Source organism: Panthera uncia (assembly GCF_023721935.1).
Source record: "Panthera uncia isolate 11264 chromosome E2 unlocalized genomic scaffold, Puncia_PCG_1.0 HiC_scaffold_19, whole genome shotgun sequence".
In the NCBI taxonomy this organism is placed as follows: Eukaryota; Metazoa; Chordata; class Mammalia; order Carnivora; family Felidae; genus Panthera; species Panthera uncia.
Genome location: NW_026057588.1, coordinates 10,121,136 through 10,134,647, shown reverse-complemented (window position 1 = coordinate 10,134,647; position 13,512 = coordinate 10,121,136). Strand labels below are relative to the sequence as shown.

The window sequence follows — 13,512 nt, the reverse complement described above, 5'->3', positions numbered from 1 at the left end:
GCGGTCAAAAACCGGACACAAGCCACAGGCCCATAAACAAATGATGGCCTAGTCACAGAAGCAAATACTATTCAGCAATACAAATAAACCACTGGGTCACATGAAAACATGGACACATCTCAAAAACTTATGTCGAGCAGGAGCCAGACTCTCTATGATCCCATTTTATACAAAATTCAGGACTAGGAAAAATTAATCCATGGAGACAGGAATCAGAAGAGCGGTCATCTGGGGCACCCGGGTGGCACAGCCGGTCGAGCGTCCGACTCTTGATCTTGGCTCAGGTCATGATCTCAGGAGTCGGGAGTTCGAGCCCCACATCAGGCTCTGCACTGACAGCGCGGAGCCTGCTTGGGATTCTGTCTCTCCCTCTCTCTCTGCCCCTCCCCTGCTTGTGCTCTCAAATACATAAACTTAAAAAAAAAAAAAAAAATGGTGATCATCTCAGGAAGTGGGATGCCGTGAGTGCGACTGGTAGGAGCAAGAAGGAATGTTCTGGAGTGGTGGAAATGGTCTATATCTCTGTCTGGATGGTGACTACGTTGGTGTGCTCTCTTTACGAAAATTCTGTACTAAGAATTGTGTCTCTCTACGTAATATATAGCTCAAAAGTACTGTTAATGTAGGAAAACACCCGAATCTCAGAGAGGTTAAGTAACTTGACCAAAGTTATACAGCTATTGAGTGGCTGAGGCGGTCTGGTTCGACACAGACCTCACACCAAGGTCTGTTGGATTCAAAGCCCAGGGACTGAAAATATCAAGCACTCAAGGTATCCGGGGGACTTGTAATTATTTACCCCTAACATCTCCCGTGAGTGTCATCTGTACCACCAGGAAGAGGTGCTCCTCCAGTAAGCAGAAGCCAGCGGCCAGGGGGCCGACCCCTGGCCAGGTCAGCTCCACGTGGCACTCACCTGGCCCCAGTCCCGCAGCCGTCATCTGTGTGGCCATGAGCCGAGCCAGGTGCTTGATCTGGGCTTCGGTGCCTGCTGACTCCACGGGGGTATAGATGGCTTGGAAGGAGGCGGGCATGGCCTCGGGCAGGTACACCATGCTGATGAGGACCTGCGGGACGCCCAGGGAGAGGAGTCCTTCCTTACTCACTGACTCGACAAACACCTGTTCCAGGCCCAGGCCCAGGCCGGGCAAAGGACGGTGGCTAAGACAGTCCCGGGCCGGGTCTCACGGGGCTCAGACTCCCGGGTAAGTCAGACAGAAAATGAGCAATGCTGCAGCATGGTGCCCGAGAGGGGGAAGTAGAGGGTGCCATGAGATGCTCAGGAGGGCCAGGGGCAGCTTTGGCTCCCCGGGGAAGTGGCACCTAGACTGAGATCTGAGAGGAGGGCAAGCTTCAGACTGGCATGCTGTGACATCTCACAGTGGGAGGGGGTGCGTATTCCGGGTATAGGAACAGCATGGGGGCGCTAAGGAGCAGCAGAATCCTGCCAAGAGCCTGGAAGTTCTGTGAAGAGTGTCCTGTGAACCAGAAATTGACTTAAAAAAAAATCCATTGGGGAGCCTGGGTGGCTCAGATGATTAAACATCCCACTCTAGATTTCAGCTCAGGTCATGATCTCATGGTATGTGAGTTCGAGCCCCACATCAGGCTCTCCGCTGACAGCACAGAACCTGCTTGGGATTCTCCATCTCCCTCTCTCTCTGCCCATCACCCATGTACGCATGATCTCTCCCTCTCTCTCTCTCTCAAAAACAAAGAAATGTGAAAAAATGGCTTAAAAAGAAATCCATATCCTAACGGGAGCTTGTCTATTTTGCTCAGGAGCTGGTGACAGAAAGTAATTTGAAAATCCCTACATGCTTAGAGGTTTAAATATATACCTGAAATAATAAAATAATTAGAACAGAGAGATACTAAAATAACTACAAATCAAAATGTGTGGGATGCAGCTAAAATGGTACTTGAAAAATCAAATCCTTGGGGCGCCTGGGTGGCATAGTCGGTTAAGCGTCCGACTTCAGCCAGGTCACGATCTCGCGGTCTGTGAGTTCGAGCCCCGCGTCGGGCTCTGGACTGATGGCTCGGAGCCTGGAGCCTGTTTCCGATTCTGTGTCTCCCTCTCTCTCTGCCCCTCCCCCGTTCATGCTCTGTCTCTCTCTGTTCCAAAAATAAATTAAAAAAGTTGAAAAAAAAAAAATCAAATCCTTAAATGCTTATGGTGGGGGCGGGGGTGGGGGCAAGGAGGGAGGGAGGGGGCGGGGAGTGCTGGCCGGGGGTAAGACAGTTGAAAACTTATAAGCCAAGCATTTAACTTAAAACTCTGGGGGATAAGATATTCAAGGAAAGAAATAAAGACAACAGAAATAAAACAGAAAAGGTTACACAAGAGTATAAACAAAACTTCAGAGCCAGTTCTTTGAAAGGCAAACCTATGGCAAGACTGAATGATAACAAAAAGAGTAAGAAGACAATATTAGAAACCAAAACGCTGCACATTACTAACAAACGGCAGTTGTTACAAAAGTAAAAGAATCTTGTGAAGAGCTTTCAGCCAATAATTTTAAAAGGACAATTTCCCAGGATGTGAAGAGGACAGATGAGGTACACCGACTGAACACTGAATGGAAGCATAACCAGGCAGGGCCTGAGGCAAGCTGCATTCAAATTTTATCTGGAAGGAAATGGAGAGCCACGGCAGGGGTTGGAGCAGGGGAGCCAGGGGAACGGCAGGCGCGGTACTTCGGGAAGATGTCTCTGGCTGCCACACGGAGAGTGGAAGCCAGAGCCAAGGAGCAGGCGGGTGGTGCCTGGGCCATGCAGGGGCCCGTGGCGGGGGTTGGGGGATGGAGAACAAGGGGAAGGACTGGAGGAAAGGCAAAGAGCTTAACTCCCAGGTTTGTGGGTTGGGAACTGGGAGGCTGGTGTGCCAAGAACACAGAGAGGGCTGTGGGCCTGGAGAAGAACATAGGGAGAAATTCTGCAAGTTTACTTCTGACATAATGAGTCTGCGGGGCCTGTGGAACATCTGAGGGGAGAACGATGCATGATGTAGACACGTCTCCAGGCCTGGAGCTCACCAAAGAGATCTGAGCGCGAGAGAAAACCCCTTCTTGCTACCCTGGTGACAAAAATTCCATTCCATGCACCCAACAACTAAGCCCCCTGGAGCCTCTAGGCAGAGAGCAGGGAAGGACTGCAGGGGAAGAGGCGCTGTCCAGGAGCACCCGACGGACAGGACTCAGTGCCGCTATAGCCCGAGGACTGAGGTGAGACACACACCCCGCCCCCAGCAACTCAAACCAGTGGTTCTTTCAGTGCACAGCAGGGTATCTTCGAGAATCTAAGGAAAACACTGGCCATCCCGCCCCACCAATGCCAATCCCACGCCACTTAGCAAACAGGTCGTGGTGTTCACTCCCCAGTTAATACGACCTCCGTTCAAAGGAGAGGAGAGGGCGAGAGGGGATGAGTTTGGATGGGGACTCAGACTACCCAAAGAGGGACTGCTGGGAGTGGTGACAAGGGACCTCCTAAAGGAGTAAAGACAAGAGGAAAGGTCCATCCAAGGTTGGGAGGGCCCACGGGATCACACCCTCCCAACGGAGAACAGAGGTGTTCTGGGACTCATGCCATCTGGGAGAGGGGGCAGTGTGGAGCGGAAGGGTAGGGAAAGACTAGAAGGCCTTCTTCCCTGCCCCGTGGGAAACGGCTCCCGTCCATCCTCACCAGATTGGCCACGTTGTCAGGTGTCAGCAAAGGCTGCAGGAACTCGGCGGTGATGTCTGTATCCGACTGGCCTGAGATCTGGGCTGAGGCCTTGGAGGTTCCCGATGGGCCCGGCTCCAAGTCCTTGTCCTCGTCATCTTCCCCCAGGTTGGGCTCTGGGAGAGGGAAGGAGAGGAGGTGATGGTGCTAGAGTGAGCACCGGGCCCTCCCTCCTCCCAGGGGGCCCCGGGGGTCCCCGCCTCCAGGCAGCCTCGGCAAGTAGGAGCCGTGCGGTGAACACAGACCTCAAAGCACCACAGGACCCTGCAGAATGACCCGCCTCTCTTTAGGCCTCATTCTCCTCATCTGGGAAAGGGGAATAAGCCACACCAGCCCGGCCGATCACACCAAACTCCAAGAAGATGAAAAGGTTAACTAATAATTTCACCGAGCTTGTTTAGAAAAACCTCTATCTTTGGGGATGCCCGGGTGGCTCAGTTAGTGGGGCGTCCGACTTCGGCTCAGGTCATGATCTCGAAGTCTGTGAGTTCGAGCCCCACGTCAGGCTCTGTGCTGACTGACAGCTCAGAGCCTGGAGCCTGCTTCGGATTCTGTGTCTGTCTCTCTCTGCCCCTCCCCTGCTCGTGCTTTCTCTCTCTCCCAAAAATAAACAAATGTTAAAAAAAAAAAAAAAAAAACATGAGAAACAAAAAACATAAAAATCCTCTGTCTTTGGAATATTGCTCAACCTCACCAAGAATCAGGAAAATGTAAAAGCCACCTAATGAGATAGCCTTTTTGCCTATATGACTGACAAAATAAATAAATAAATAAAAAGGCTGGTAGTGTCCGTTGTTAGGAGGGGTGTGGACTGTGGAAAGGTAAACTGGTAAGGCCTTTTGGAAGGGCAATTTGACTGAAGGCCAAAATTTGCCATGTACACACCTTTCCGACCCAGCAAACCTACTTCTAAGTATTGACCCTAAGCACATTGGTCATGGGCAGACTGAAGGTAAAACGTACAGAGAATTCACTTCGCCACTGACTATACAATGAGAAATGGCACACGGTCTCCATCAGGAACAGGCTGGCTCATCCAAGTACAGTGGTTCCAGCTCAAGGACCAAAACTAATACTTTGAGTCTCAGAGAAAAAGCTTTAGGTACAAACATGTTCCTGGAAACCGTATTTATAAAAAACGGAAAAGCTGGAATGTTTAACGGGGTAACGATTTAAGTAGATTATGGCAAAAATAGGATGCCACGTCACACAATTTTTTTTTTTTTTTTTTTGAGTAGGCTCCATGCCCGTTTGGGCAACCCTATGATCAAGCATGATGTGCTCTGACTGAGACTGCCAGGCACCGCTGTTATGCAGCCTTTTAAAAAAGTTTGCAACACGCTTTAAGGAAAAGCTGATACTCTGCAGTTAACCAAGAGCAAGGGTATATACAATTCAGTTACAAAATGTCAAACAGAATAGGCACCTCACAGACCAGCAAACAGCTAACCAATGGCTAAGAAGTGTAAAAGGACTCCCAGCCTGACTCCAATACGTGCAAGAAAGCAAACCTAAGCCCAGGATACTGTTTATACCCAGGCGGTTTATAGAACATTCAGGGCTGTAAGAGTGTAGTAACTGGCATTCACAGGCTGCGGGGGTTTTGTACGTGGTGCAGTTGTTTTGGAAAACAGTCTGGCAGTGGCTATCAAGAATTTCCACGTGCCCAATAGCAGTGGGCACACCCAGGGCTCGAATCTTAGTTTCTGAAACTACTCCCTACTTAAAAGAATCCAGAGCTCCTTAGAGAAAAGGCTGATTCCAAAGCTGGGGTAAGTAAAGTCTAGACATCTTGTTATGCCAGAAAGTAAAAAATGCTCAAAAAAAGTATGGGATACGTTAATGTTTATGTATTTTTGAGAGAGAGAGAGAGAGAGAGAGAGAGACAGACAGACAGACTGTGAGTGAGTGAGGGGCAGAGAGAGAGGGAGACCCAGAATCTGAAGCAAGCTCCAAGCTCCATGCTGTCAGCACAGAGCCCGACGTGGGGCTCAAACTCACAAACCGTGAGATCATGACCTGAGCTGGAAGAAGAAAGCTCTTCCTTACAGAATGCCAACTAATAAATGCAGAAGGAAATCTTCTCATAACCATTATAGCAATAACAGATGCAGGCAATAATCATCAACAGATGTTAAAGCCACTGGGTCAAAATTTGAAGGGGAACATGTATTGTAGACAGTACAAGTACCTCCCTCAACTTAGTATTTACAACGGGGAAAAGGGGCGCCTGGGTGGCTCAGTCATGCATCTGATTCTTGGTTTCAGCTCAGGTCATGATCTCACGGTTTGTGAGTTCAAGCCCTGTACTGGGCTCCTCGCTGACAGTGTGAAGCCTGCTTGGAATTTGGGGCGCCTGGGTGGCTCTAGTCAGTAAAGCATCTGATTCTTGTTCAAATCCCACGTTGGGCGTGGAGCCTCCTTAAAAAAGAAAATCTAATTCTTTCATAAATGTTCTAGAACGGAACATCGGTGATTTAAAAAGAAAAGTTTTATAGTAAGAAAGTCTGCCATGGTTCACACCATTGACAAAATAATACAACCATTAAAAAATTACTTCAGAGGGGCGCCTGGGTGGCTCAGTCGGTTGGGCGTCCGACTTTGGCTCAGGTCACGATCTCGCAGTCCGTGAGTTCGAGCCCCGCGTCGGGCTCTGGGCTGATGGCTCAGAGCCTGGAGCCTGTTTCAGATTCTGTGTCTCCCTCTCTCTCTGCCCCTCCCCCGTTCATGCTCTGTCTCTCTCTGTCTCAAAAATATATAAAAATGTTAAAAAAAAAAAAAAAAATTACTTCAGAAAACAAATCCAATTATAAAGGAAACAAAGGAAAGGAGAACTCAGAGGTATTTCTGAAAGAAAACCTAAGTGTTAACACTTAGGGAGTGGTTACTTTTGGGGAGAGGAGCAAGAGGGAGACTTTTCTGTTTATTCACCTTCTGCATGATTTAAGCAATTCGTAACTACTTTAATAATTCTATTTTGATATCATTTGCTAGGTCATATCTAAACGCTATAATTTACAATGTAATATGAACCAACATAAATAAAGCTGACAGTTGAACGTAAGTAACTGAATACTACAAACGCGGCCAGTCCCTGCCCCCACCTCTCGCCAGGCCTGGCTCAGCTCCTCGGCTCACCTAACTTCATCTTCTTGAGTGTGGAATCCGAGTCGTCCCGGGGCCGCTTGCGGGCATCCTTGCCGCTGGGCATATTGCGGGCAATCTCAGCCTGAGGTGTGCCTAGGTCCACCAGCAGGGTGGTAATCTGGGCCTGAAACTCCAAGGAGGCCGGGTGCTTCAGGACACTCAACAGGTGCAACTTGAGGTTCTTGCGCACGCTGCTCACCTGGGATTTGGCCAGCGTAGGGGGCAGGTTGGCTGTGAGGAAAGAAGCAGGAGCTCTGTCCTGTGGACGGAGCTTATGGGGCCCTGCAAAGCTCAGTTCCCGAGTCCCCAGCTTGGGCAGTGGTTGCAGGCGCCCCCTAGGAAGGTTCCTGCGCTCTCAGATCTCATGTGCAGCCGTCCCCCTGCACGAGCTGATGCTTAAAACCCTCAAGAGGTCTCCATCGGGATTAGTCAACCTTAAAACAAAAAGAAAGCTCACCCTCTCTCCTATTAAACATAAAGTCTCATCTCCTTCCATCTCTGGTCTGGAAATTCCAACATGCCTCCCCCGGGGGAGGCTATCATCACCAACTTCACCTCCACAATGTCCCAACTGAACTGCCGTCAACAGTGCCTTGTCGGTCCCTGCCACCAGAATGATATTCTAATGTCTAACAGTCACCTTCGTGAGCAAACCTTCCCTGTTCTAGAGAGAAAGAGGATGCCTGTAATTCTGCTTGCTCAGCATCCTTCCCTCCTTCATCAGCCAACAGTGCTCCCATTTTCCTTTGAGGGAACCACCCCGGCTCCATTCTCAGTCCAAGTGGGCAAAAGACTCAGAGCCAGTAAGAACAATGTAAATCCCTCGGGCATTGTGATTGGTTCAGAGACAGGTTACCAAGGTCTTCTCAGCCAATCAGGCACAATGGGCATCAGCCCTTGGACTTCTGATGGAATGACTGGGAAGGAAACACTCTGTCCCTTGGGGTTGCCAAGTGGACAGAATGGAGGCCTGGAGGTATTGGGGGCCATCTTTGCTACCCCAAGGAAAGTGACACAGAACAAAGCCAACAAGGAGAAAATAAGAGCCAAGAAATGGAGACAGTTCCACGATCTGTACATATTCACGCCTCAACCCCAGACATTTCAGTTTTCATACATGCACAAAAGCAGAGAAAAGAGTATAACAAATAACCAAGTACCCATCAACACTCTGCTTATATCTTGGCACATCTACCCTGCCCTTTTTTTCTTTTTTTTTTTTGGTGGGGGCGGGAGAGTCTGGAACATTTTAAAGTATTTAGCAGACATCATATCATTTCACCCACACATATCTTAATATTAAAGCCAGCTTTGAACCAGGTTTCTGTCATACGCAACCAAAGATTCCTGTCTAAAGAATGCCTCCTGTGTCCAGACCTACCAGAATGATGAATCCCTCAGGGACCCACTACCCGGCTCACATTTTCTCAGGAAGGAGCAGACTGGCCAGTGGAGAGTGGGAGGGCAGTGGCCCAACCTACCATGCAGGGTTTCGTAGGCCTGGATCACCTCTGACATGAACATGGGCCTCTGGCGGGCGATGTTGGCAAGGGAGCCCAGAGCTGTGGTCAGGTTAATGGAGGAGATGGCGGGATGCACCATGAACTTGAGCAACTGCTCCAAAGCTGCCTTGCCCTCTTCCCACAGCACATCTAATGAGGGAGAGAAAAGAACCAGTTAGCAGGGGCCTTTCTCCCTGGCCTCTGGAGAAAGCAGCCTTTGGGGCCAAAAGGGGAGAGACCCTTACACATGGCTCAGAATGGCTGGAAAAGACCAGAAAATTTAGTGGCTGATGAGTCCTAGGAGATGGACTATTAATGAGCATAAAAATTTAGGGGCGCCTGGCTGGTTCAGTTGGTACAGCATTCCACTCTTCATCTCAGGGTAATGAATTCAAACCCCACATTGGGTATGGAGCCTACTTTTAAGAAAACTCTTAAAACCAGCCAGCATTTACTAAGTGCTCACCTCCTCATGGGACCTCACTACAAACCCGTGGAAAAGGAAATGAAGTTCAGAGAGAAGTAACTCGCCCACGTTCATATAATAAGTGTTGAAGCTAGGATTTGACCCTAGCATTTGGGCTCTTAACCGTCTTATACAGTCTCCAGAAATGAAAAACTAAGAGAGAAAACAGGGGCAGAGGAAGGGGAGGAGGGTAGTTGGTGTAGAGTGACTGACAAATAGGACGGGCTGATGGGTGGCACTCACTGTACTGGATGTAGGGGTGGTCCCGGGGGATGCGGTCCAGGCTGATATCATGCTCCTGGCGGCGGGGCACCTCCGAGTCTGCCATGCGGGGTGACAGGGTGACAATGAGGCCCTCCACAAACTTGATGGCGTGGGTGCGGATGCCGTCATTGTCAGAATCCAGCAGCAGAATGATGTCACCAGCCATGGCGGACACCATGTCCCAGCAGGCCTCCTGGAGCTCACTGATGACTCGTGACTTCACCATCCACTGCGAGAGGGACAGGGACAGAGGGACGGGGACAAGACATCGCCAACTCCATCACTACTCAGAGGTCCACAAATGATGACGCATACATTCATCTGGAAAACATTTACTGAGCTACACCTCTGCCCCAGACCCTGTGCTAGGTGATGGTGGGGACAAGGCCCAGTGATGACCGCGACAGGTCTGGTTCCGCCATCATGAGGTTCACGCACGGTTAACAACCCGGAGTGAAGAGGCTCAAATCTTATGACAAAGGGATAACAACGCTGACCTCACGACATGGCAGCAGAAATCAAATGGATTCATTTATTTCATTCACGCTAAAGAATACCACATCACAGTGTGTTCTTTTCCTTATAGAACTTACTACGATCTAAAATTAAAATTTCTGTGATGCTTTTGACACAAGTCGGTCTCTCTCACTAGGCCATAAGCACCATTGAGGCCCCTGTGAGTCACAGAGGAAGTACTCAGGGAATGTTTGTTAAATGCATGGATGGATGGACGAATGGGGATTCCCTGACCATTAGGACATTAGACCCCTTTGTTGTCTGTTCCCAAAAAGCAACAGCACATCTTGCCCATAAAGAATTTGACCCGTCCCTGGTTTAACACAGCTGTCCCTGTCTAACCAAGGAGGCTATAAATGAGACCTGTCAGATCGGGACGCCCCCCGGTGGGAGGGAGCGCTTACCTGCAGGGCCACCTTGTAGAGCTGGGTCATGGTGAGGATGGCCTTCTTCACCACATTCACATTCTCATCCCTCAAGAGCATGTTGAGGTTTGCGATCAGTTTCAGGAGTAACTCAATGTCTCGTTTGCTGGGGGATGGAGAAAAAATGGCAAGGGCAAGCTGGTTCTTTGGGCATGTGATGGGAGCCTGGGGTCCATGAGGAAAGGGAAATTGGGATCAACGTCAGGAGACTGGAGTAGAGGCGGGGCAAAGTCAGGGACTGCACCTGCCCTGTCAGCAAACAATGCTTGGCACCTTCAGACTTAGCCACCCATGAACCTCCTCTCTAGGTTAGTGCTGCAAAGCCCACTCTTTCACTGTTAAGACTCTGCTGTTCACGTAAGGCACGGCATCGCCAGACAACGGTGTGAATCTGGCCAAGCCAACTGTCTCGTCTAGGAGACTACTTACCTCACAGCTTGCTGTGAACACTGCAACAATACTTGTAAAGTACTTAGAACAGGATAGAAAGCATCTGTAAATACGGGCTGGCATTACTAGAAAGCACTTCGCTTTATGTAATCGCTGGTCTTCTTTACTAATTTGTTTACCTCAATGTGGGGCCTCTGAAAGCAGGGGACCCTTTCAAAGTCAGTCCTAGTGGAGCCCCATTTTCTGTTGAGAATGAAATACGTTATTTGCTTGATGAACTAAAAACTTCAGGAAGGCCACACCTAGAGCTCAGGTCATGAATGTAATTTTCACGACATTCTACAACGTGAAGTCAAATATTAAGCTCATCGGTCAAAAAAAAAATGTGAAACTCAACTGCCAGCTCCATCAAGGCAGAAACAGTATCTGTACTTACTCACTGTTGTATTCCTACAGCCTCACACAAATGTCTGGCACGTACCTGCTGAACATTCGGTTTTTCTGCAAACTCTGGAAATTTACCACATATTCTCCCAGTAAAAGGTGGCGATTACGAATCTGGGCAATGGCATTACAGATAATGGGTTAAAATCCCAGCCCCGCCACATACTGGCCGTGTGATCTTGGGAAACTTACTTCACCTCTCTGAGTCACGGTTTTGTCTTGAGATAAATGGGCCAAATAACTAATCCATGGTGTTGTTTTGAGAATCAAAGTAGGTAACTAGGTAAAGCGTTCGGTATGGTGCCTGACAAACAGAAAACAGTCACTAAATAGGGGCTATTTTATTTCCTGCGTCACAAAGCACCAAGTAAATGCCGAATGAACAAATGACTCAGCTTGAACAAATCACTTTATCATTTTGAGCCTCCGTTTCCGTTCCCTTAAAAGGAGGATAACAGAGCCAAGGCTGCTGCGAAGATGACAGGTGAAAACAGAGGAGAGGTTTTCACACAGGGCATGGCACAGTAAGCGTGCCATGTGGTCACCACTGCGATGCAATTTCTGTTCGACCAGTATGTATTCAGTTCCTCCTACGTGCCAACACTGTTCCAGGCACTGGGATAGAGTGGTCCACAACACAGAGAAGGCCTGTCCTCACAGGGTGGACATTTTTGAAAGAAAAAGCGTCAAGGTTATTTCCAACTAGTAAAAACACTATAAACAAACAGTGCAGATGGGGATGCCAGAGGTGTGGCAGTGGACTGGCGTGGCCAGGAAAGGCTTACTGAGGAAGACCAGAGGGAAGTGAAGGAGCGAGCCAGGTGGCTCCCGGGGTGGGGCATAGGGGGAGGTGAGCATCCTTTGCAGGTACAGCAAGCTGAGAGAACAGAGCTTTTTAAGGAACAACAGGGGGGAGGGGCGGGGGGGGCTGGAGGATGTGAGTGAAGATCAGAGAGGCCACCGGGAGCAGATGACGTGAGGGGGAAGAGTCTGGGTTTCAATCTAGGTGAGACAGTGGGCCAGTGGAGGTCTGACAGCAGGGGACTGCCAAGATCTGATTGACATTTTAACAGGATCACTCTGGCTGCTGTAAGAAGGAAGCAGGGAATGGTTATGGTATTTCCTCTGGGAAGGATAAAAATGTTTGAACTAGATGGGTGAATGTACTATAAATGTCACTGAACTGTCCACTGAGAAATAGTTAATTTGGGGGCACCTGGGTGGCTCAGTCGGTTAACCGTCCGACTTCGGCTCAGGTCCTGATCTCACGGTTTGTGAGTTCAACTCCCGCATGGGGCTCTGTGCTGACAGCTCAGAGCCTGGAGCCCGCTTTGGTGTCTGTGTCTCCCTCTCTCTCTTTCTCTGCCCCTCTCCCGATCACGCTCTGTCTCTCTCTCTCTCAAAAAGAAGTAAACATTAAAAAAAAATTTTTTTTAAAGTAGGCAATTTTATGTCATGTGAATTTCAGTTCAATTAAACAGGAGAGAAAGTGGAAGCAGGGGAACCAGAAAGGCCCCTCCCTGAAGTCATCCAGGGAGGAAGTAATGGTGGCTTAGAGCAGCCTAATGGCCCAGGAAGTGGTTGAAAAATGGTTAGATACTGTTTAAATTCTGAAGGTAGAGCCAACGGTCCTTACTGATGATATAGATGTGAAGTGTGGGAGAAGTAGAGGAATCACGAATGACTCCAAGATTTTGACCTTATTAAATATTTGCTGAGGAATCAGTGCGCGTGGGAGGGAAATTGGGTCTGAGAAGCAGAGGGTAGGGCCAGGCAGGGAGCTGAAGAGGCGGTCTCCACCAGGGGCGCTCCCGGGGGCTCCCTGCGCCACCCCGTACCATGCCTCCTCGATGAAGCCGATGACAAATTTGCGCACTTCAATTGACTTGTCCGCCTGGAAAGCGATGATCTCCTGCCAACATCAGGAAGGTGGGTCAGGGTTGCACCAGGATCCTTCCCCTTCCCTCTACACCCACATCTTTTCTCTCCCGTTGGTCACTCACGTCCAGGAAGTTGTCCAGTAGTGTGGGATCTTTGTTGATGATCAGTTCCTGGACCTGGAAGGAGACTGGGGATGAGGAGGAGGGCCATACGTATAAAACCAGGGGCCAGTCAGTACAGATAGGAGTGTGTAGAACACAGCATGGAGGGAGGCAGCAGATAAACTCAGTTCAAATCCTGGCTCTGCCACTCCCAACCACGGCCCAGGCAGTTTGGCTTCCCCTGGGTCTGTTTGCTCTTCTATAAAATGGGGATCTGAAATGCCAACTCACAGGGCTCCTGTGAGGCTTGAATAAGAAGATCATACAGGGGGCGCCTGGGTGGCTCAGTCGGTTAAGCGTCCGACTTCGGCTCAGGTCATGATCTCTTGGCTTGTGAGTTCGAGCCCCGTGTCGGGCTCTGTGCCGACAAGCTCAGGGCCTGGAGCCTGCTTCAGATTCTGTGTCTCCCTCTCTCTCTGCCCCTTCCCTGCTCACGGTCTGTCTCTCTCTGTCTCTCAATAATAAATAAACGTTAAAAAAAAATCTTTTTTTTAAAAAGTAAGAAGATCATACAGGGCACAGGGTCCTGGTGGGTAGCGAGCACATGATATACAAAGGGGCTAAAGAAAAGAGGAAAGTGCTGCCCGAAT

At 49.3% G+C, this 13,512-nt stretch overlaps 1 protein-coding gene across 3 annotated transcripts in view; it reads right to left on the bottom strand.

The window, feature by feature from the left end:
- The window catches only part of SYMPK (symplekin scaffold protein), a 35,446-nt gene that overhangs the window by 16,548 nt on the left and 5,386 nt on the right, over positions 1-13,512 (bottom strand). For 2 of the 3 annotated variants that reach the window (XM_049621157.1, XM_049621158.1), the window contains exons 4-11: positions 12,884-12,937; positions 12,719-12,792; positions 10,026-10,152; positions 9,085-9,334; positions 8,355-8,525; positions 6,865-7,104; positions 3,688-3,842; positions 917-1,067 (exon numbers count right to left, since the gene is read on the bottom strand). In XM_049621157.1, coding sequence (XP_049477114.1) covers positions 917-1,067; positions 3,688-3,842; positions 6,865-7,104; positions 8,355-8,525; positions 9,085-9,334; positions 10,026-10,152; positions 12,719-12,792; positions 12,884-12,937 — 1,222 coding nt within the window. Of the gene's footprint in view, positions 1-916; positions 1,068-3,687; positions 3,843-6,864; positions 7,105-7,513; positions 8,251-8,354; positions 8,526-9,084; positions 9,335-10,025; positions 10,153-12,718; positions 12,793-12,883; positions 12,938-13,512 lie in introns of those variants that run through there. The other variant, XM_049621159.1, reaches the window with a different exon arrangement.